The sequence below is a fragment of the Anser brachyrhynchus genome, assembly GCF_964034855.1.
Source record: "Anser brachyrhynchus genome assembly, chromosome: 2".
NCBI classification, from domain to species: Eukaryota; Metazoa; Chordata; class Aves; order Anseriformes; family Anatidae; genus Anser; species Anser brachyrhynchus.
In genome coordinates, this window is record NC_137695.1 from 5,099,839 (window position 1) to 5,124,510 (window position 24,672).

The following is a 24,672-nucleotide window of genomic DNA, read 5'->3' on the forward strand; positions in this document are numbered from 1 at the left end:
CTTCTCTCTGTTGAGAAAACAGACTACTATACATTCCATTCCTACCTTTTATTTCTTGTAATATTATATCTGATGCTCTTCCCTCCAAACTTATAACAGCCAAATTTCTATAGGAGCCTTTGGAGAAATTTCAAATTCCTTTCAGAAACCTGATATGTTTTGTTTGTTTGTTTGTTTGTTTGTTTTTTGAAATACATCCCAGAGGAGAGTTGACTTACCTAAGCTTAATAATATTATTGACATAAAGCAAATGATCATAAATTACCATTAATATGTTTAAGCTACAAGAACAAGGTTCATGACATTTATTAACTGTCTTCCAATAGAACTAAAGGAATAGTAACAATTTAAACAATTTACCTGAGAGTCTATTTCCCACTACTGCAAAGGATGTGTCAATACAACTGTTTGCAATATCTATAGGATTTGACTCAATAATTATTCCCATTCTTTGTCCTAGTTTATCAGTGCAATGTTACTTTACAGTATTAGTACATCATTTTTTTTCCTTGAAATGTGCTGCTCTGTGCTTTTGAATGATTATCCTAACACCACATATGCACTTACAGTTCTGAAGAGCACAACCATCTTTCCGCCATTCTCTTATGCACATCCTTTTCTGATATGTTTTAAATGTACTGCAGGTAAGGGGTATAGGTTTGTTAGGCAAAAGCCAATATTTATGGAATCCTTCCCTTTCTGATATTGTCCAACCAGATAAAATTTGTAGTGCGTCATAATCTTCACTTCTTTTTGCTTGACTGTAATGCTCCACTCACAATTTTGCAATCCACATTGCTAAAGTTCCTTTTATTTTGATGTTCTAAAAAAAGTCACAATGGTTTGTTCATTTGCCATTTTATATATAGAAGCATTGCGCCTATGTATGCATCTATATGCATTTCATTTTTGCTTTCTCTGAAAAGCATCCCCTAGTTCTTTGCAAACATCTTTCTTGCTGATATAATTGCTTCTCTGAATATTTTATTAGTTTCCGCTGACTCTTTTCCCACTTTTGCTTCCAATTCAGCATCATTGTTTCCTGAGACTCAGAATTTTTCTTCCATTTTTATTATTATTGATCTATCATTTTCATTTTGCCTTCTGCTTCCTAACTAGCTTATGTTTTTTCTCAGCCCCTGAATTGCAGATTAATTTAGTTTTCCTATTGATTTTTTTTATTTCCTTGTCTCTACAGTTTCCATGTTCTTCCACTGCTAACAAGATTGTAGTCCATGACTTGCAAACTTGTGACATACCTGAATTTTTCTTACAAGACATTTATCATCATTTTCACTAGTTTGCAAGCATGCTGTCATAGCTACTTACTCCTAGGATAGAGATAATATGCTAATTTGATTAGAGTTCATCAAGAATTTATCTCCAGTTCTGCTTTTGTTGCTATTTCTCCCTTCCTGTTGCTTAAATTCTGTGGCTCTGGAGCCAATGGTGTCTTCAGGATCAAAAAATCAAGGTGTCCAATGCCATGTATATACCTGCAGTGTCTCTCTGTTCTAAAATTTCTGTTCATGAGACATGTTCCACAGCCAATAAGAAATTCATATGACCAAGAACAGTTGCCCAGAAAAAATTCTCTGAAATTCATCCTGTGAAGTCTCTCCCTGTACTCAGCATACTTTCCAGCTAGGAAATTACATTTCATCAGCAAGATATTGGATGATTACTCTTTGGAAGAAGACTCTCTCTTGAGTCTTCTCTTGAACACATAGCAACTTGGAACTAACAGGTGGATCGTTCACAGCAACGTGCCTGTGTTTTAGGCTGTCATGTCATTTTGGTCACCTCCAGTGCACTGGGGTGGTGATTTGGCTGTTGAGGGACACCCAGGCATATTGTTGTTCTTACTTGTATATGTGTTTACTGGTATTTAAACCTTCAGTGTGCCCCTGGTTTGTCAGGTGAACCTCGGAGAGAAGCCCTGTTGAGTAATCTGGAACTGGGGACTCCACGGTGGGTGACTTGACTTGGGAATGACCTACAGTGTGTTCCTTTAGCAAAGCTTCTTGAATACAAGACATTTCAGGAGAGACAGATGTCCTGGCAGAGCAGTGTGAGGATCACAGACGGAGTTATAAGATTGGAAAAAATGCTGTGGGCATGATCATGCATGATGCAGGGCTCTAGTGAATTGGTTTCACCCCAGCTGCAGCTGGGGTAGAATTTGTACTTGGGTTTAGATGACAGCATGGGTGAAGGCAAGGGTCAGTGTAGTCATGTGTAACACAGATGTTAGGTAAAGAAGGTGTCCATTTATCCACTGCTCTCTCCTGTCCCCACCAAAACACTATTCCGTCCCATACAGTCTTCAGGATGTGTAGTCCTGCTATGCTTGCCTGGAGAGTTGGTCTTTCACTGCTGCTCTAGGGACACTCATCCACAATTCTCCCCGTTCCTGACCATCTGTTGTATTATGCCCTGCTCCTCTTAATGACATCTCATTATTCTGCATTTTCCAGCTCTTTGTTGTGTTCCTAAAGGAGTCATTACGGTACCTGTGACCTTTAGGAGGGGAACTCTAGTACTAAGAGGCCCTATTTGAGAATCATGTCAGGACAGTATGATACAACAATTAAAAAGAGGCATTAATAAACTGGCAGCCTATTCATTTGAGGTCAGGATGACGGTATATAATGCTCCAGCTAAGATGACTGTTCTAATACCAATTTGGGTTATTTGATCCTGGGGTAGATTTTACCACATAGCATAAAAGTGCTGGTTTATCTATCAATGCATAAGTCTAAGTAGATTAATATTTACATTTCCTGGGAGTAAAGAGGAGGAGCAAACATTCTCAGAACCACAAATGTACAAACTTACTGAGTAGCTTAAAATAGGAAGCCCAGCAGAAATGAGCAAAATAAACTCTAGTTGTCAATTAAACTCTCAGGAGAGCATAAATATTTCTCAAAGCTCTTGAGTTTAACAAAAATTGCAAATACTCAGAGTTCCCTCTTTTGTTCTTCTTGGAATATTTTGGCTATTTCATCTCATTAAGGGAGACAAATTTCCTCTCAGATGGAGTTTGGCTTTTATGACTGAAAATGTTTATGACCAAAATCTTTCACTGAAAAGTTTGTATTAGTTCAAAAGGGCTTCTGGGTTTGAATATTCAGATTAAAACGGATCTCTTCTGAAACAGGTGGTCCAAGTGCTTTTTGGATCATTGACTTATAAAGCCGTTCTGAAGCTTTGACTTTTCATCCCAATTTGGAAAAGGAAACAATAAACCTCCAAAGCCCTGGCAAGTAAAGAAAGCTACTTCTTTCCCAGCTGTAGTTGGAGAGGGTCTTATTCCAGCAATAAGGATATTCTTGATACATCATAAATAACAGTAGGAGAATAAGAAATAAGTTGCTTTATGCTATCTTCAAGACCTGTCCTTTGGACTAATTTTATCTATGAATGCATATCAAGAGGGAAATCCTTAGTTATCTTTTCCATTATGAAGCGGCAAATGTGTTGTATAAACAGAAATTAATAAAAATGTCAAGTCAGATTAAAGATGAATAAAAATGATGTACTGCCTGTCAACATTACTTCTCTTAAATACCCATTCATCAGCCTTCATTTATGGAACTGATGTTTTGTTAGAGCTGCCCAATTCTGCGAGAAATTAATTTGTTGACACAGAACTCCAATAATAACAAGACCGTCCTTAACAAATAATAGTGTACTTTGCTAGATACAGAAAGAGTTGTTTTTTTTTGTTGTTGTTTTTTTTTTCTCTAGAAAAACTCATTTCATGATGGTAAGATCTTTCTTCCCTTGAAATGTTACTATATATATGTAGGCTATATATATACGGAATAACCACCTGTGTCTTGTTCTACTTTGCTTGTAAATCAGAATCATTCTGGTAGTCATTAGAAATGTGGGAATCTGCTCCAGCTGACAAAATAGCTCCATTTTCCTTTCAGAGACTTCAGCTTTTGCAAGCATGTACAGCAGCCTCCTTCCTGTTTGATTATGTCTCTGTCCAGAGTGAACTCAAGCTATGAATTAAGCTCATCCCTGTGAGTTGTGGTATCAGAACTGCTGCAGAAAAATGGGCAATGAAATCCATCTGATCCTGTGTTGAAAATTTGTCTTCAGATTAGACCTTTCTGAGTACTACTAATAGGTGCAAATGAGACAAATGTCTTTCTGAAATGAAGGAATGTAGTTTTAAAAGAAATCATTAAAACTGAACACACTGAAATGTGTTTCTAGTATGCAAAACTAGGAAAAAAAAAAAAAAGAAAAAAAAAGTGTTTAATTGTTACCACATTTGTATCTTTTGCCCTGCAATTTCTTGTTTGCTAAAGTCTGCCTTTGAGATGTTGTCCTGTTCCGAGTCTTAAAGATCTCCCAGAGAAACACAAATGGAGTCAAAAGGGAAACCTTGATGCTGGCATCTCAAAACATTTTAGACCCTCAGTAGACACAGCCACATTCGTTCAGTCAAAACTCAGGTGGGGTACCCCTGGATGATTTGAAATAGCACTTCAGATGGAAGACTGTGTGGGCAACTGGCTCAAGTGTAAGCACTATTTATCCCAAAACACTTGTTGAAAAGTGCCTGTTTCTCCCCCAACAAATATAAATGGAGTTTCAGATAAACAGCTGTCTAGTAATAATCTGAATTGAGGTGGGGCAAATCTGACTCAGCTCCTTATGCTTGTACTCTTCTTATCCTCACTGTGATGGAATCACTTTGTAGGCATGACCAAATCACTTTACTTCGTTCATTAGCTAATCTGGAATTGGGAAGAATTAGTTATCCTTTTTTCCTGAAGAAGCATGTGGGAAGAAACAAGTAACGGGAGCTTTGTGCATGAGACAAAAGCTGCCTTAATGTCCTCTCCTGAAGCAGTGACAGCTGTGGAAAGTGTAGCCCTCTGAGAAAGCAAAAGCCAAGCCTTGAACAACCTGCACACATCATTTTTAAAGCCAGAAGGAGATCCGAATGATGTTTGTAACCTTACTTTATGCATAGAACAGACCATAGGGTTCTCCTGACTTGATCCTCTTTGCCTCCCAGCCATCATCTCTCAGACTGAGATACACAGATATAGGTGACTCATCTTTCTAGTACCTTCCAGCCAGCCCGGGATGCTCCCTTCCCTCACCCAGTGACTCCACCCCATCCCAGTTAACAAACCCTTGCAAAAAAAAAAAAAAAAAGAAAGGATTCTAGTTTGCAGGGAAAGACAGATCAAATACTCATGTTATTTCCCCCACCCCCCTCCTTCTCTTGGACCAGGTCTCTCTCTGCTTTCCAGGCAAATTTCTTTTCTTTTCAGGTTTTCCTCTCTCATCAGCTGAGCACCCTGTTAAAGTGAGGTACTCCCCGCCACAGGGTGTTGCAAAGATGAAACTAAGAAATAATCGTATTAATCAGACTCAGGTCAGACTTGTTCAGGGAAGAAAAGCTCATTGAGACACGGAGATAATTCTCTAATGCCTGCCACAAAAACTTCAGAATAGCCTGTTCCTGAAAGCTAGGACAGCACTTGGGCAATGTCATTGAATGTTTGACTTCTCACCCTCTCTTTACACGTCAGGGTATGCGGGGTTATCAGATGATGGGATCTCAGGTCTGACATTTATCCTTAGGTGACTGCCAGGGCTTTGAAAGGCATTTTAGAGTTTGTTTATTAAATGTTAGCAAAGTGTAATTGTGTGAATAAATGTCAGGTCTGGAGTTAGAACCAGACTTTATATTGGGACCCTCCCTAATAATCCAGGGGAATTTGGATCCAGGTTCACTATTTATACAGCAGCCCTTTATGAAAATCAGAGTAGGAAACAAAATTCCCAAGTTTGAGTCTCTTTCTGCATTTAGGTAAGGTGGAATTTGGGATCAGTGTTTCTGAAACCATGGGTGAGCAGTGGGACAGATTGTCTGTAAATAGCAGTTACTACTGTCGCACCAAAGTGCCAGATGGATTAAGGTAACCAACCATTAGACAGTTTTCTTTGGTCCCTTCATGCTTTTTCAAAAATCGGTGTGACTTCATATTCACAGCCGTTCCATTGGGGAACACTAAGGCTATCAAGATAGGATGTATTTCACCTAACTCGGAGGAGAGATCCTTTCACCTAAACATGGGTGCTTAGTACCTTTAGAGATGCTCTGTCAGCCTCATGTGGGTCTGGCAGGGAAGGTATAGATCCTCTAGAAAGTTCTTGCCCTTCTAAAATAGCAGGATACAGCATGGCACCAAAAGTGGCACCAGAAGTGACCCTCAGTGCCTGTTTTTAGGCAACTAAAGGTAGCCCTCTAATACAGCCCTATAATATATACAGTCCCAGCAGGTTTGTCTGTGCAAGTCCCATGAATAGGAGCTTCAAAGAGGGAGAGGAATCTCATACAAAAGTAAACACCCCAAATAGACAGCAGGAACTATATTGTTAAAGCAGCTATTTGTCTCCACTGGTTATTAAAGGAGCTGTTGGTAACTAGCTTAGGGCCATAGACTACTCACTTTTATTGCAGTCATGAAGCATCCTCTCCATCATTTGAAAGTTTCCATAGCAAAGGAGAATTGGGGGGAAAAAAGAAGGAAGGAAGACATTAGTACAACAATGAGATGTTTGCCAAATCACGTACCTTGCTGACAAGTACATGACCACAAACAGTCAGGGTGACAGTCACTCTGAAATACAGACTTCGGGCTTATTGAGTATGTCTGCAGGTGGATTTTAGTTTCTGTCTTCAGACCCCTGAGCTTAAACACTTCATCCCAAGTGACTAAGGACACGCAGTATATTCCAGGCCAGAACCGGGAAGAGAATTCAGGGTGAGTGACCGATGCCCCTGTCCTGGCCTCAGTGTTCCTCTCTCCCAGTAAATGTTATAGGTTTAAAGTCCCTAGCAGGCTTTCTTCTGACACCTGGGCAGCCAGTTAAAAGTAAGCACTAATGCATCTGCTTTCTTTTTGCTGTTATAGACAGATTTGCTCACTTATCAGCTCTGTCACATGAACCAGTGCCACCTGTAGTCCCTAGCTATGCAAGAACCTCGATCAGTGCTATGGTCTGTGCTGGGGTAGCTGAGCTCTCTCCCTCCTGTGGCATCCACTGGGATGCTCAGCTCTTGGTGGCACCTAGCACACAGTGAGCATCAACTGAGGCGGTCAGAATTAATGCTGCCAACCAGATAAACAAGCCAACAGTCACCAGGGATCAGTGTGTGCAAATAAACATGAAAATCTAGGTGAGAAGTATTAATAGATCCTTTATGTATGTCATCATTTTCTTTCAGCAGCCCTTGGATGGGGGAGCTCATGGAAAAGAGTGAGAATAGCAAATTCATTTATATAGAATAAGAGTATCTCTGCTGAAGTAACCCCCAAACTTTTCAGCTAGTAATTCTCCTTCTGGACTGATGAATCACTTCTGCAATTTAATTTCAAAGAAGATAAAAGTCCCTGTTTTTTCTGATGCAGCCTGTGGCAATTTGAATTTCCAGTTCTCTGCTGTCACATCAAACTAGAACTCCTGAAACTTGAAATGCTTTCTCCAGTCCAGTTCATCATGTTAATCCCATGTGATTAGTCCTGCTTATATTTGGAACTTGCCCTTGCCTAATAGTCTATAATTCCATCTGGCACCTTCCATTGTGATTGCAAAAGCAGCAAGTTTTGGATCAGTGCCTTTTTGGCAACCTCAATGGAAGTAACCCAAACCTGACTGAGCTGACAAAGAACGTCAAGATTTGGTGGTTTAATTTCAAAGGCAAAAGTTTTCTTTCTGTGGGTGAAGGACACCCCCGCCTACCTGCCCTTCAGTAGGTTCTCTCGAAACAATTCCCTTTGTGTTACCAGGGAATGGTGCAGTCACTAGTGTGAAGAGTTTAAGATTCACGTCAAACCAGTGGTTTGAAGCAGTTTGTTGTCTCTGAAGAATAAAGCGAGAACCGTTTGACTTCACGCTCTTAAATATGACAAAGACAATTCCAGCAAGAGCAAGTATACAAGCTGCATGCACCGTTTTATTTATTTCTTAGGCTCCCTATGGCCCTGCTCTGCTAAGAAAAACATTTCAAAAGATGTCACATAACTCTTAGAGAAGCATTTTGGTATCTCACGTAATAAGCATTTAATGTACAAGATTCCCAACACTGCCAGTCTCCCAGTGTCTATTTGAGTGCTTATTGCACCATTTGTTATAAATAACATTACAATAACCATGGGGAATGATGTGATGGATGCCAAGATACCATAATCATTGAAACACACCACATTTCATTGGGGGAAAAAAAGAGCATATTCTGAGAACACCTTTGTGTTAGCAGCTCTGCTGCAGTGTTCAGCTGGAAGGCAGCCACAGAGTCGTTCCATTCACGGACCACAAAATGCCAGGAGCCCTGGGACCCTGGAGATGAGAGATAAATATGTTGATAAATGTCTTCTCACAAGCTTAGGTTGTGACCTCAGCAGCCTTGAGATAACAGTTCGGCAGTTCTGACAGAGTACATCGTCAACAATCTTGAGACAGATCCGTGTATTGCAAGCTACACTTCTTTGTGGTGAAAGCAACACAAAACTTGCTCCGAGGTGCCAAATCCCTCTGCTGATCACAGTCTACAAGTCACAATCCTCTTTTCAGGTTTTTTTTTCTCTTTCTTTCCTGTTTACACTGAAAGGAAACTTGTCTGAGAAACTCTCTAGCATATGCAACAACAACAGCAATTAGAGCAAATCTCAATTCTCAGCATTGAGATGGTAACAGAAATAATAATTACCCTGCTCAGCAGATTAAAAATAGAAGTGGTAAATCTGTCATTTCAGCTTTAATGACAGTGAAAAAAAAATATGCATTTTTCAGGAATGATTTATCTGCTCTATTTTAAACATCTCTTGTAGAGTGCAATGAGTGGACTCCGCTGAATCTGAAGGGAGTCCAGTGTGACTAGGTTACATCCAGATCTCTGCAATGCAGTCTTGCACCATGGGTCCTGGGAGCCCCACCTAACCTAAAGGTGGTTTCAGATGTGTTCTGTGTCAGCACAGCACAGAGCTGCCAATACTCTGCACAGCGAGCCTCGGGTGAGCCGAGCCAGAGCCAGAAGCAAAGAACCAAATAAATCCCACCCTTAGCTCCTTGTGGCACCCAGGAAAGGAGTAAAAGGGTGTAAAAATAAGGTTACTTGCTGGGACTGTTAGTTTCGTTCTACATTTTAATTTCTGTTTTGAAAGGATTACTAGCTGTTGGATATTTGCTTGCATAATCTCATATTTCTGGTAAACTTCTGAGTCAGTTGCAATCAGTGATAAAGCTGAGAGGCTGGTTTTGATCAGATTGGAACTGCAAAATGTGCCTTTTAAGGTGTATCTCATCCTTTAAGCCTCTGTTTGACTTACTGGTCTTATTTTTTCCTCTCTCTTCCTTCTTTTCCAGATAAATTTTGTATTCCTATTTAACATAGTTAGGATTTTAATGACAAAGCTGAGAGCTTCAACCACTTCAGAGACAATACAGTACAGGTAAGTCAGCTGGTGCTTCTTGCTGTTCATGGTATTTTCAAAGAACTGCCTTGCTTGTCCTGTCCTTGTCCCGTCTTTGTCTTTCCAGATGCCACTCTGATTTAGAGGGTGTCCTTCTTTCCACTTGAGCTCCTATAGTTAGTCCACAGTATTTATTTCTGCATGCTCTCTTTAAAGTGTGCCTCCATTCTTTCTGTCCACTCCATTTTGATATCTAAACAATGGAAACTGCCAGGGCATGCAGGTACAGAGACAGCTGTGCACTGCCATGGCCCCAGCTCTTTACCTCCATCAGGCTTGCATTTACCTAAATGCAGGTGTGAAATTTCCCCTTTTCAATGAAATCCAAACTGTCAGTGAGGATAGGAATTTTATCAATTTCTATATGTGCACAAGCATATGCATTATATGATATAAATGTCATAACTCCTCTCACTGAGGAATAGACCATTCATTAAGCTAATATGATGCATCAGTGCTTCTCTGTCTCATTTTCTAGCTTTGTAGATGCAGAATAATATCAAGACTTCCCAATAAGTCACGTGTATGTGCATATTAAGATCCATGTTCATACTAAGATCCTACCAGAGTCAGGAGTTAAAGAACAGAGCCTGGGCCAAAGCACTCATACCACACCTGTAATCAAAGCAGTATTATTACTGAAGATTACTGTGCACATATGGGCATTTAAAGTAGAGTTTAATGATATTTGTAAACTGAAGGTTATGGGAAAAAAGGTGTTCGTGCCTCTTCAGCTGGTACCAGCAGTAGCGTAACCACTCAGTGGGTTACATCAGGGAACTAATCCTCAACAAATCGTTACCTATTTAGGAGGTGCCTTTTAATTTATTTTATTTATTTATTTATTTATTTAATGCAATTTTATTTGCATATACATATATATATATATGTTTTTATATTTTACTTATGAGGCAGATCAGTTTCCTGAGCTGGGTGACTGTACAACCTCGCAAACGCAAGTGTGGTAGAAAGGAAAAGACAGGAATGTTTAGCCCAGGGCAGTAGAAGGCAGGTGGCCTTCTGGCAACCTTGTGGGCTTAGATCAGACCCAAACAGTCCTAAAAAAAATCTTAGAGATCAGGAGATGCTGAGTGCCTTTTCTGTCTTACTGTTTGCAGTGTCCTGCAACATGAGCCACTGTTTTGGAGCATTTATGGACAGACAGGTCCTCACTCTGAGAAATGGCTCAGTTTTTGTGGGGTAATATTGGTCACAATCTTGTAAATCATTTCTAGATAAAATCTCAGTGTATCAAGTTGAGGCTTGAATCCTGATGTCTTAAAATCATCCTGCTCTTGACTTCGGAGGCAGTTTTCCTGCAGTAATGGGGTTTGTTCTTTTACCTGGTTCCTTCCTTTTACTCCTGTCTGTGGCTTGGGCACAAATGTGAAGTTAATGCAATGGTCTGATTTTCTTGTTCAGATTCTTCTCTGCACAATTCATAAGAAATTAAGAGGAAAAAAATTACCCCTTTTCATGCTCAAACCTCATGCTATAAAACTAAAACTAGCATGAAAAAAATACAACCAACAATTCAAATCTCATTACATTTTACTCCCTACTGCAGTTGGCGGGGATTAGAGATATTAGATTCTGAGGCAATCTAAAGTAACTGCCTTCCTCCTTGAACAAATAGATGATGGTGATCTTATCTTCCCTACAAGCTCTGTGAGGGAATCTTCTTTTTTTTTTTTTTTTTCACAGCCTAAGTAGAAACCCTTACAATTCCAGGAAAGCCTGGGGCAAGGCTTGCTGCTCTAAAGCTGAGTACTCCAAACATTTGTTAAGCAAGTATTAAATAATGTGGCAGCCAGTTTGTTAAAACTGTCACTGCCTCCTGACACTGACAGTGCTTTTGTGCCTACCTACCTACCTGTCTTTACCCACCTTTTACAACCTTATTATGGAAATTTATAGAGACTTAGCAAAATTGCAGTCTTATGTCTTTGTAAAATATCTAGCACAATAAAGTGTTGTTTTGCTTCTGGCATCCCAAGACGCTATTACAACCCCAATAATAAAGATTAGCCCCTGATAATTCTGTTAATAACAACTTATGCTTCATTGTGCGCCATCTGCTTGTTTATTATTTGTAAGACAGCCCTAAACCATTGTGTTGGAGATACAGATGTTGCAGGGAGCGTGAGCATTTACACTCCAGATAGAATCAAAAGGTGGGCATAGGGCAGGTCTCACCCACACAGCAGTCCTGCCCCAGTGCAGGATTTACTACCTTATTATCCTGAGGTGTAAGAAATCACTCCTGCAAAGAATCTCAAACTTTCAGCCTAATGCAAGCCCTGGAGATAAGACAGAAACTCTCCAGAGGAAGAAGAGACAGAAACAGAAGGATGTAAAAAGGGTTTCTACCTCTCCCCTGGAGTTCAGGGTATGGGAACAAACAGCAGGATGCAAAGGTAAAGGCTTTCCCAGAACACTTTTCTTCGAGTGGTCAGACACTGGTCAGAAACTTATTTCACAAACCCACCCGTGGTTTCACAACTCAAAGTGGAGGCTGACATTCTTTCCCTGTCCCCCCGGCTAAACTCTCTCCAGCCTTTTGGCCATGGGGTCAAGCTCGAATGCTTGAATTATTTGGCCATTGTGCAAATAGAGGCTTTTACTGCTGTCCTTAGAGAATGCCCTAGCAGCATGCCCTGAGAGATGGAGGTACCTACAGGGAGCACTTGTACTCCCTAACTCCAAGCACCTGTGTTAAGACACTAGACAGAATTTTACATGTGAATTTTGCTCTGAAAGCGGTTCCTTCCTCCAGTGACTGTACATATTGGACAGCCCTGAGCAGCTATGTCTTAGGAAATCCTTGTTTCTTCTTGGCTACTCCCTGTTCAAGATGTGCCTCCTTAGATGAACTATCTAAGGAGGCACCTAAGTTCCTTCTCCAGCTAATGTAGGTACTTCTCATCCCTCTGAATTGCTCAGACTTGTGCCCCCTCTCCACTTAGGGAGCGATTTGTTTGGGGGGGGTCATTCTACAACTGTTCAGGTAACACAGTTCTATCCTCTGCTCACTTGTGTTTTCTCTTTCCTCCCCACAGGAAAGCAGTCAAGGCAACTTTAGTTCTTCTGCCTCTGCTAGGCATCACATATATGCTTTTCTTCGTCAACCCTGGTGAAGATGACATTTCCCAGATTGTCTTCATCTATTTCAATTCCTTTCTGCAGTCTTTTCAGGTAGGAGAGCAATTTTATAGCTGGTATTGGCTACTGTTAAAAGGATCCTCAGTGCTTTTCAGCCATGAAGCATATGGCAGTGAAGTCCATGATACAAACAATATAAAGAAAAGAGCTCAGCTTTGTTATTTATGCTTACTTAATAGATATATTCAGCATGTCTTATGAAGTGGAGGACTCTTCTCAGGTGTATACCAGAGGGATTTACCTCCCTTATCAGCACTATGTTTAGTCTACAGCTACAGGTCTTTACCTAAGCTCCATCTAAAGTCAGGGGACAGATGATGTTTCATCCCATCAGTAACTGTGAGAGAGGATGATGAATCATGCTCCCAAGCTGCCTCTATCTCTTCACAAAGCGAGCTGAGATTTAGAATAGATGTTCCTAAAGCAAAGGGAAACAAATCCTACCTGTTGGGTTTACTTGATTAAGACATTAACTATGTCTTAATTGCTACCCAGCCTCTCACCCTAGTGCTCCTGCAGTTCTGTGTATACTCAGCCATCAGACCATACGAACTCTTTGAGCACTTGTACCCTATTTCCTCTTTCCACTAAATTTTACAGGAGTTCTTCCAGTTGTAAAAGGCAGTGGAAGGTGAGTAATCGTCCGAGCTTTCTGGATTTGGAAAAAAAAAAAAAAGTAACTGAAGTAATTAAATTACGTTTGGTCATTTACTTCTGCTTAGGTGTGTTATATAGTTTTACCTCTGCTTAAAGACCCTCCTGGTCTGGAGTGGAATTGTGTTTGATATTAGTGTTTTACCTTTGATATCTACAGGAGCAAATGCTTTGATACCCAGTTTATCAATGTAAATACAAGACACATTCTGTCAAGCCAAATCTAAGACTGTGTAATACAACAGTTTTGGGCTTTGGATTACCATATTACTGATTGCATGTTTAGCTTTGAAGCACAGAGCATCCTACCAGAAATTGAAACTGAAAGTTGAAAAAGAAAAAATGACAGTTTTAATCAATGAACAGAGGAACTTTAGCTCTTACCAGTGAAACAATCCACATTTTTCATTCCCTGAAATTAATTGTATTGCTCAAGGTCTCCAAAAATGATGCACTGCTTATTTTATTGCTAGTGTTACGAAGACATATGTAAGAAAGGAAGGATGATGAATCTCTGCTTTATGATGACAATAATTACAGTCCGTTGCTGAAAGCAGAATGGATGGGACTCTGCTCACAGGTTTAAACATGAAAGCATCATCGTGTTGTCGTCTGAGTTTCCATTATGGTCATTGCAATCTTTGCAGTCATTAGAGAGGTATAGTCACTGCTGTCAATAGATTCCGCCGTGCTCTTCAGCTAAGTTGAACGTAAGCAACCTGATGAAACACAATAGCATCTAAGGTCATTGACACCCCCCTGTGGTGTCTGAGACATGCATGGAACTGGCAAGCATGACACAGCACCTGTGCCTTTTGGGGAGGCAACTGGAAGCTGTAGAAAGGCTTTAGCACAACTGAATTGGCAATCCGCTTTATCAGTGGAAGAGCTGTCTAGATTCTAGCTCTTGTGTATTAACAGTAAGCTGCAAGACAACTGGTATCTTGTCATGAAACTGTAGGGTAAAGATTTTGTCTGGCTGGAAATGGATGTCAACAAGGTTTTGTTTATACTCAGGATGATACTAGGGTAAAGCTCAGTCCCCAGTTCTGCATGTGAAAATGCTTACCTAATAACTGACTGCTTTCTATTCTTTCCAGGGTTTCTTTGTGTCAGTATTTTACTGCTTCTTGAATGGTGAGGTAAGTAGCGTCTTCTGCTGTCAGTGTGATTAATTCTCGGGAGGTGGAACCTACTTGAGTGCCTGATTGTAGAACCTGAGATGTTTTTACATGGGGTCATAGTCCCATCAGTCTGTTCCTCTTGAAGACGTTTCTGTTAATGTGCATCTGAAATTCCCAGCCCTCTTTGTGGGTGTCCTGTGTTCACAAAACTTTATCCCATTCTGCTCCAACTGGGAGGGCAGAGCAGAAGAGGAGTATTCTCAGATTGTACTTTTTCCATATTTTAAGAAAACCTTCTTTGAGGTTTCTCATTAATTCTCAATATGATTTCTGGGCATACATAAGCCTTGCTTCTCATCTGGGCTCTCATTAAGGTTATGCTACAGGTGACCCATTTTTGTAATGGTATTGCCATGCTGAGTTGAGTTAGTTTTTCTGTGTGGGTATCTCTGTCTGAGTGATCAATACCTGCTGTAAATAATCAGGAACAGGGTTGGTGTGCTCCTTTTGAATTAGTTTTGGGGGTCTGATACTCATGTAAGAAATGTCTCACTAATGCCTCTTTGTGTTTGGTCTACACCCCAAAGTGTGAGAGATTTATTTTTTTTTCCCTGCTTACACTGCCAGTGTCTAATTTATCTGCATTATGCATGTCATTTTTTTCCAGTTAAAGTTTGTGCCTCTGCAGAAAGGAATCTAATGCCTTAGTTATTCCTGCTGAATCAGTATATATTTTATATGTGCTGCTTTTAGTTTCATTGTGAGCTCCCTGTGTGGCACTATGAGAAGGAACGGGCATGTCTTCTCACCTTTCTACACCTCAGCTAATGAGGCACCAGCATTTTGATGGTTTTGTTGTTGTTGCCTTTATTTTTTTTGTTGTTGCTTTTTGCTTTTCTTCATTTCATGCCTTCCTCATATTAACTCAACTCTGAGGTGGTGTTAACAAGAAGCAACACTGCTTTCCCAGGTTAGGCACATGCTATTTTTATAAACAGCCAGCAGAGTGTCCTCAGCTCTCTTTATAACCTTCCTCCAATGAATTATGACCACTCCATTTGCCTCTTAATAAGTAGGTGAAGTCTTCCCCCAGAAGTACTGACTCCTTAACTGTGGGACAACAGTTACCTGAAAACCTTGCTACGTATCTGAGTTGTATTGTGATCACACTTTTTTTTTTTTTTTTTAATGTGAGCCATTGTACTGCACAATATGATGAAGTTGAAGGAACCAGAAGAATCATATATCAACAGTCAGAACTTTGTATTAGCCCAGCGCACTTCTATTTTGTGGACTTAAACTAGGGCCAGGTCATACCAGGCTTTCACTCTTCTGGCTGCTCTTTCATCTGTCCTGAAGTGGAAGAAATATCTCCTTCTTCACTACAGCAGTCTGAAGTTCTCCATCCATGGCCACGAACCCACTTCCCATTTAGTAGCTCACTATATAACTAGTTCAAGACAGTCAATACAATCTCCTTCTCATCAGGTTAGTCTACACCTCTATTTGCTCACCTGAACAACTCTAGACATTACTGACAGTACGGACTAGCTCTCTGCTGATTCTGATTCTTGCCTAGACACTCAGCTCACATGTAGATACCTACAAACAGCTAAATTTGTGAGCTAAATCTTCCCTGCACTCATATGTTTACATAATGTATAACTTGTACTTGACTGACTAAACCATGACAATTCCCTAAGTAATTCTTTGAGATACAAAATAAGACTAAGTCCCCCAGATATTGCAGCATTTTCTCTTTGAAAAGGGACTTTGGATTCATCTTATGGTATTGTGGGCATGTTTTTGAAGTATCATAAATGTTTTAAAGGGTAAAATTTCCTGCTCTGTTCTAGCTTCAACTCTGCAAAGCTGAGAAACAAGTAGAAAATTCAATGGATTTTCAGAGCCTTCTGAGTTTCTAATGATGTTGCCCGGAAAAAAAATGTATCTTATAGTAAACCATTGTAAAAGCTCTCCCTTGTGATACCGCCTATCCTCTCCAGATCTCCCCACACTCATAAAAGCATTCTAAAACAGCTTATGTTTCCCACATCACATTCCAAAGGCCACATCACACTGCAAAAGCTTTCAATAATGCTGTGCCTTGCCTCCTTGTGAAGTGAAAGACCTGTACTGGCTACATTGCCAGATGAAGGCATATATGAGGGCCTTGGTTGTTAGCATAGCAAAAGTATTTTTCCTTATCATTAAATTCCATATCTAAGCAGTGAAAGCTATATTCATTTATTGCTCAGTTAGATGTGCAGTACATTAAGTGTTCCTCAAATATGTACTATGAAAAAGTCTGTATTTCTTAGTCCATGTGAACAGCATCGCATTGGAAAAGAAGTACCAAAATATTATTTGCATTCTCCTGACATTCTCCTAGCATTGTAAGTCAAATCCACAGCAGATTTAGCTCATTTAATAGTTAATTGCATCATCCAATAAGGTTGTAGTGTAACAAAGACTTTTTTTTTTGAGAAGTGAATCTGCATAAATGTCCATATGGAATAGTTATTGCAGAACTTCCATAAATTTCCTCTTCACAGAACAGCCTGAAATCTTTATAAATATCACTGAAGCCTTGATGAATTATCATCTCTTTAGTCAGCCTGGTATTCCTGTCTGTGTGATAGATGAGCTGATGATTTGCTGTCTCAGAAGTTTATAAATACATCAGGTTCTCCAGCTATGACAGACTTGGGTGCTTTAAATGCATGCAATAGTCTTTAGCAGGTTATTTAGCCCACACAGTGCCAGGCCTGCTCTTAATTATGACAAAAAAAAATAGAAAATTAATTAATTTAAAGTTTAAATAATGCTGTGATCTCAGCTGCATCTCCACCATTTCATATTTGTTACAAATGCCACTAGGCTCTTGTACACTCCTAGTGACTGTCTGTAGTAGAGCCAATGACTGTTGGCTGTAGAGCTCACACAGTATGGATCACAGATGACAGTTATCAAAGTTTCTGTTTTTTGTCAATTTTCTACCTGTTAAGTTTGGCAAAAGAAGCAGAAAAGAGTTTTTGCTGTGTAACATCTTGTAGCCTCCCTTTATTTAAACAAACGTGGACTTATGACTTAGAGCAGAAATTTGTTGCTTCTCTTCCTATGAGCAATTTTGCACCAGATCAGAGGAATTAAATTTCCCTCAATTCCACAACAAATTTCAGACAGATATAGCAGGAGCTTTGTTGGCTGCAGTGAGAATTAAGCTGATGGGCCAGGTGTTGAGAGAGTGTGTATCATTCAAGCTCCCTTTCCGGAGATATGACTCTTCAGATATTGAATAAAAATCTTTCCAAGCTGATACATTATACACAAGCTATTCCAGTGAACCAAGGGAGAAGAAGCAGTTTAGATACAGAATTGACAGTCTTAGGGTGGGTTTTTTTTGCTTCTGAAAAGTTCTGAAGCCGTTGTGAACAAACTGCGTGTGCCATGGATGGGCATGAGAGGCCACTGGCACTTGACTCATATTAAGCAGCTCTAGAGACCTTATGGAAAAAAGTTGTCCTTGTTGGATGCATAGAACATCTACTAAACCTAGAGGGCAAAAATATGCAAATTTCATTTAATATGAAGCATCTCTGCACTTCCAAGAAAATTGAGATCAAGCTGTTTTGAGAATCCCAGATGTTATGAAAAATGAGAATGAAAAAAGATGCATGCATTTTTGTTACATAACACTTTAAAAGTATGAATGTTGGTTGGGGGGGGGTTTAGTGACTGCAAAAATCAAAATGCTCTTCAAAAATTTCTCCATCGATTCACAAATCACAAGATTGAATTTAATTTCACATAACATGGGAGTTAAAAAATGAAAAGTTTAAGATGGAGTTCTCTTGAAACAAGAATAGATGTTGGCATGGAACTGTGCTAAACAGTACGTACTTTCACAGAACTCCTATTGGACATTTTTTCCTGGAATCATAGAATTGTTTGGGCTAGAAGGGACCCTTAAAGCCCACCCAGTGCCACCCCCTGCCATGGGCAGGGACCCCTCCCAGCAGCCCAGGCTGCCCCCAGCCCCATCCAGCCTGGCCTTGGGCACTGCCAGGGATGGGGCAGCCACAGCGCCTCTGGGCAGCCTGCGCCAGGGCCTCACCATACTCTGAGTAAATAGTTTTATTTTTCACTAGAGACCACTAAAAAATCTTTAAGATATTTGAGTTGATGAAAATTATTCTACCTAGATCAGTTTGATTGTAACAACATAATAATCTATAAGCAGTGATATGCTTTCATGGTATTTCATCTTTATGTAAGTATGGATGACAGAATAGATTTATAAAAAAAGCTAAATCATCTCTTCAGCCTCTGTACTGCAAGCTGATGAATTCCATCCAGTAACTGCACTTGATAGTATGTGTTTAATTAAAATGCTTGTCTTTCAAAAGGTTTCTTTGTGTGGGATTCATCTCACATGGTACATGATTTTTCTGACAATGATCTTGAGAAATGAATGTTGGAAGAAAACATTATCTATCAAGGTCACTGCCAGATCTGAAACTTAATAAAGGCTCAGTGAAGGTTATAGTCCTTAGGCATATGTAGAATATTCTTGAAATTCCTTTATTTGTGTGATATGAAATCTAGGATAAATATTCATTATAATTTCATTACCAAAAGAGACTCACTGTTATTAAGCCTAACAACTGATCAATGAAGATAGGGAAAAAGTGCACTTATTGCGTTTCATATTCAAAGTGTATCTTCCTGTATGGTTGTCTTAGCTGTGGTCTTATATCTACTGTTGGTTGGAGTCTGGAGGGGAGGAGGTCAGGTCTTTGATGCTGCATACCCCGGAAAAGGAAATAAAATATTTCTGGTCAGCCACTGGTGACCCTTCAGAGGAATGAGAACTTCACTGGTAGGCCTGGCTCCAGTCCTGTTACCTCAGCAAAGGCATGATGGAAACAAGAGGATAAAGGGGGAAAGGATCCCTGCCCCCAGAGAACACCTCTTCTTGTTCTTAGGTGCTTTATGTCATTTCCAATAGCCATCATTGTTGACCCCTGAGAGAGTCCTGTGATCCTTGGGAGACTTAGCAACCCTAATAGGAGATAATAACATAGCTGTACAGTAACAGAGTGCTTGTGAATGAAGGTGATGATGTGTTAGAGTGACCCAAATTTATAAAGTGATACTGCTTGATGAATGGGAAAAGAGAGAAGTCACCTCTAGCAAGCAAGATGAAGGAAATAAGGGAAATCCTGATCAAACACAATGGAAAAAGAAAATCATACTGAGGGTATATCAGCAGTAGAAGAAGGGCTGAGAGGTGTTTTGAGATGTCTAACTTTGGATGTACTCAAAATGGCTGGATAATTCTAAAGTGTTGGACCAGAAACCTTCTGAGGTCCATTCTAAACTTAATTATTCTATAATTCATGAGTCTTATATCCATAATAAGGTGGTTGTCCTTTATCTCCACCCATGCCTGCGGGGATACATAACTAGCAAGGGTTGTGTGAAATTCTCTTGCAAAGAATGAATTCTCATCTCAAGCAAATTCTAGTATTTGGTCAATATCAACAATCAGCTATGAAATAACATTTAAGATAGATAGCAATTATCTGACTTTGAGGGAAACCACAACCAGAGAACAACAGAACAAGTTGCTTTGTTAGATGGCAGTGTAAATTATTCTCGCAACTAGGTGCAAGACAAGGATAAATATGTTTAATTTTTTTTATATTGACCCTTTACCCAGGCACCATCTGTCTCTCAAAATCTATTAAGCTCAAAGTGGCTTACTTTGATCTGATCATCTTGGGAGGCTATTCATTATAATAGCCAGCTATGAATCATGACCTAAATGGTTAGTCATCCACCTGCCCATCAATCTAAGCAGACTTCACATTAATCATCCCGAACCCAAAGGACACGCATTAAGCGTTCCTCCAAATCACTGAATAAATATGAATATGGGGGTGGACTAGAGGGCTAAAGTTTAATTCCATCTACCACAATGATTGTTTTCTGAGCAAAGGGACCCAACAACATGGATGTGAGTACTATTGTTAAATGCCTCTGAGAATGACTGGTCAATACAAAGTCAAACCTTTCTGTTGGGACCACCAGGCCATGGTTCATTACAGGACTGCAGTCTCCTCCCACTACCCATCTTCTCACCTAGGTGTGTTCTGGTAGAAAGTCACCTTCACAGAAAATCAACCGTGACTCCAGTAGGTCTCTTCAGACTAGCATCCTATAAGAAAGAGAATGTCTAGGTATACTGAAGGATAAGAATGAGCCTGGGTGTCCTTCCACACCCCATTTTCCTTTTCACTACAGTGCTGCTGTTGTGGCAGTGACTCCAGAGCACTCCACAACAAAAGCACAAAGGCTTGGCTTGGTCTGATTGCACTTATGGCCTCCCCATCAGGTGGATGGTTCTGCTTTTTACCAGTCCCTTTGTGGCCCAGAAAAAGGGAGCAGCATTTGTCTCCTGCACAAAATGTGCAACAAATCTTTACTAGTCAGAACTGTGATAGCTTCTCAAACAGTTATATACATTAACAAAATTGCGCTGCTGTAATCTTAGAAATTAGGCTTCAGTGTCCCAGTCTGGCAGGTGCTGCAGAACTATCAGCCTGTTACTGCGATGTATCGAAATGCTGCCAAAGACTCTTGGAGGAAAAAAAGATAGAAAAAGAAAAAAGAAAAAAAAAAGAGAGAGTTGCAAACCAGTTAAGCCAGGTAATTTGGAGGGAGAAAAAGAAACTTAATAGTGGTACATAAAATAGCAATGTGATGAAAAGGTCCACCTGAGCTTCGTTGTTAGAAGATTACAGGATTTATTACCATGTTTCCTTCGAGCTTTGCAGATTTATTAATTTTTTTTGGACTACATCCACTCCCTACCCTACTAGGATTAAATACTGGTGATGGCATCTTTATAGAGACATTTGGCTCCTTTCTTTGTCTGATGGTAAGGTGGCCATCTCTGGTCCAGGTTTGGCTCTACCAATACCAATAGGGTACAGTGTGACATAGGTATAGTTGTTTGGTTATTTAACACAATAAAAAAACCTCACTCCTGTCTCTGTGAAAGCATTAGTGTTCCTCATCAGCAGATCAAGTCTGGCATTCCAGCAGGGTCTGCCCTTAGGCCATTCTGTTTCTTTGCTTCCATTCAGGATTACACTTACTTAATCTTTACAAGGATCTGGGCTTGGCCCATAGGCTTTTCCACAGCATTTACTGTTAATGCCTTTTAGATTAAACACCCTTCTCCCTTGAGGAACACTTTACCCCTCTGGAAAACTTTCAAGGTATTGTGTAAAGCATCGCCTTACTTTAAATTCTTATACATAACAGGTGGAATTTATTCCCCTAACATTGGTCATCTAATACATACACATTTGCAGGTAAGCTGATCACTCTCAACTCCCTTTATAGGCTGTGATTCACCCAAATGAGAGTAGAATTCATCTGACCTATTTCAGTTGTCTCTTTTGGATGAACTGTTGCCAGCATCTTTTGGCCATTCCTGGCTATGTCTCTGCTGGATACAGGCAGAGGCCAGGGCTTCAGAAGCTTCCTGGAAGCAAATTCCACCACAGGATCAGACCCAATGAGACAGATTGGTGCCCTGAAATTTAAAGTCTGCATAGCCAGTTCTCTCTTGCTGGTCTGGGTATTGTTTGAAAGTCCCTCTTCCCCATCCATAGCTTACAATAAAATTGAATAAATCTTCATCAACCTTTCCACAATTTGTGCCACCATTTGCAACCAAAGATGTTTAAAGTCCAGGGTGATTCTCCAGTGACCTCCAACTGCAGCACCAGGATCTGAAGCATGGCACAAAAATGCCTAAGTACATGTGGAACTTGATGAATTCATCACTGAAACCCATTTTCGCAGAGCAAAACCTGGTCTGTTTGAAAACAGACTGGGCCCATTGAAAACTTTATGAACTACTTTTATTCCATTTGCTTATAGATCAGGTTTTCTGGGAGTAAAAAGGTACATATGAACAAGACAAGAACATAATTAAGGTTATATTGTCATTAAGGTTATATAATTGTTAAGGTTATATAGTCACAGACTGCTGAGCACCGTGACTCTTCAGTAATCAGAGTCCCTGTTGTCCCTCTACCCCTTATTTTTTAATGTTTGCGTGTGTGGTATATCCTCTGGGGACAGAGTATGGAGGGGTCCCAGAAGTCTTCCTTTCAGCTTCCATTGCCATGACGGCTCCTTTAATCCTATTCTTATTATCAGAGCCTTCCTTTTTACCTATGTGACTACTATTATATTTCAGTATTGCGTCAAGAAGCCCCAAGTGAATGGACCTTTTTGTTCTAAGCACTGTGTAAATGGTTCAAGCTATCTTTCTGTCTGCTAATAAGACATGACATTTCTTCCAAAAATTTATTTTAATGTCACTGGAGGCTCCTTCCTCAGCTCATTTCTAATTGATGGCTGCAAGAAATTAGCCAGCAGCTAGTGTATAGCACAAATAATAGCAATATGAAGTTGCTGTCCATTTTGTCAAAAGCAAACCCTCTTTGCATCTTTTCATTCTTTTTCTGCAAGAAATTAGCCAGCAGCTAGTGTATAGCACAAATAATAGCAATATGAAGTTAATGTCCATTTTATCAAAAGCAAACCCTCTTTGCGTCTTTTCGTCCTTCTCTCCATCCGTTCCATTCTTTTTGTTGTTCTTCTGATGGGAGGTTTTTCAATAATTTTTCAGATCAGATGTGAATTTTTGTGATTTCCAGATGTGATGCCAAAGGTTGAGAACTCCTCAGTTAGGTGATCCAGTTGGGAAAGACAAACTCTCACCCACTGAGATCTGTCTGTCCCACCAGCTGAATTCTTCCTCTTGACTGCTGAGAACAGTGCCCACAGTCTGTCGGCACAAATATGTTGGTAAATCTGATTTGACCACACATTCGGGAACTGTGATTATGATTAAATCTAATTTGATCACACATTCAGGAACTGTGATTTGCACAGGAGGCAAAATGCAAAGAGAGGAAAAGGGTAACTTTGAGGGAGTAACTATGTGAATGAAAAAAACAGACCAAGGGTCACTGCAGAGAACCGAGCTGTATGCTTGGCAGCATGGAGAAACTTCACGTCATGTCAAGCAACTGAAGTTACACAGGGATGAAGATTGTAATTTGTATTTACAAGGCTGCTTGATAAGCTTTAACTGCTGATGATAGTGTGTACGCTTCTTTGAGTTATTACTGGCAAATGCTATTAATTTCAGGTCATAGAGGTGCTAATGCTGACTCTAAGACATGGTACTGCCTCTACAAATGCTTAACAAACAGGCGTAGTTGCTCTGATGATTAACAACTGGTTTGAAGTTGCTATTTTGCTTTTTCTGTTCTTCTTCATCCCCTGTGTAATAGCTTTTTTTTTTTTTTAACATATTATTTTAGCAGTCACAGCCATTTTTCTTTTTTTCTTTTCTGACCTGAAGTTAAGCCAGCATTTTGTCTCTGAGTTCAGTTGTAAGAGATAAATTTGAGCTTAACCTTTCCTGCTTGTGCTTTGGTCACATCCTAATTGCAGTGAATTATTTTCTCATTAAAAAAAAAAATGCTTTGCACTCATCCTTGTAAGTGCAGAGTCTATTTTCATGTGCCTAGACCATTAGGAATGGCTCCAGCTGTACAAGATGACAGCACTTTCGTTACTACTTTTTACGCAAAGCTGGTAAGCAAACCATGTCATAAAAGCCATTCAGACAACTGCTTGTTTAGACTCACGTCTTTATCTCCAGGTGTCTCTTTTTGACTTGATTGGTTTGAAGCTCAAATGATAAATCTAATCTGGCTTCTCTGTCTGAGTAAGTATCTGTTCACACAAGTTGCTCAGAAACTTTATTTTTGCATCAGAGATGAAAAAAATCACCTCTATGAAGGACTTAAGTGGGTCATGGGCTCTCTGTGCAAGGGCAAATTCCACTCCAGCAGAATGGGGAAAAAACTTTATTAACAAAATCTCAATATTTGGTGACATACGGGGAGAAATGAGCATTCAAGAGGCAATGTCCCTCTGCAGAGCAGGTCCCATGTTCTTCATGGAACAATTTCAAGATACTTGTTATCCTCTGACACTTTACATCTTATTACATCTGGCTTAGGTGCCCAACATTTAGTGAAGCTAGTTTTGCACTCAATGGAGCAAGTTGTACTTAATTTAATTCCACATATCTAAACCACCTCCTTTGGGGGAACATC

At 39.9% G+C, this 24,672-nt stretch overlaps 1 protein-coding gene across 4 annotated transcripts in view; it reads left to right on the forward strand.

The window, feature by feature from the left end:
• Positions 1-24,672, forward strand: part of CRHR2 (corticotropin releasing hormone receptor 2) — a 157,392-nt gene that overhangs the window by 128,897 nt on the left and 3,823 nt on the right. For all 4 annotated transcript variants that reach the window (XM_080582150.1, XM_080582152.1, XM_080582151.1 and 1 more), the window contains 3 exons: positions 9,406-9,491; positions 12,572-12,707; positions 14,429-14,470. In XM_080582150.1, coding sequence (XP_080438276.1) covers positions 9,406-9,491; positions 12,572-12,707; positions 14,429-14,470 — 264 coding nt within the window. The remainder of the gene's footprint in view (positions 1-9,405; positions 9,492-12,571; positions 12,708-14,428; positions 14,471-24,672) is intronic.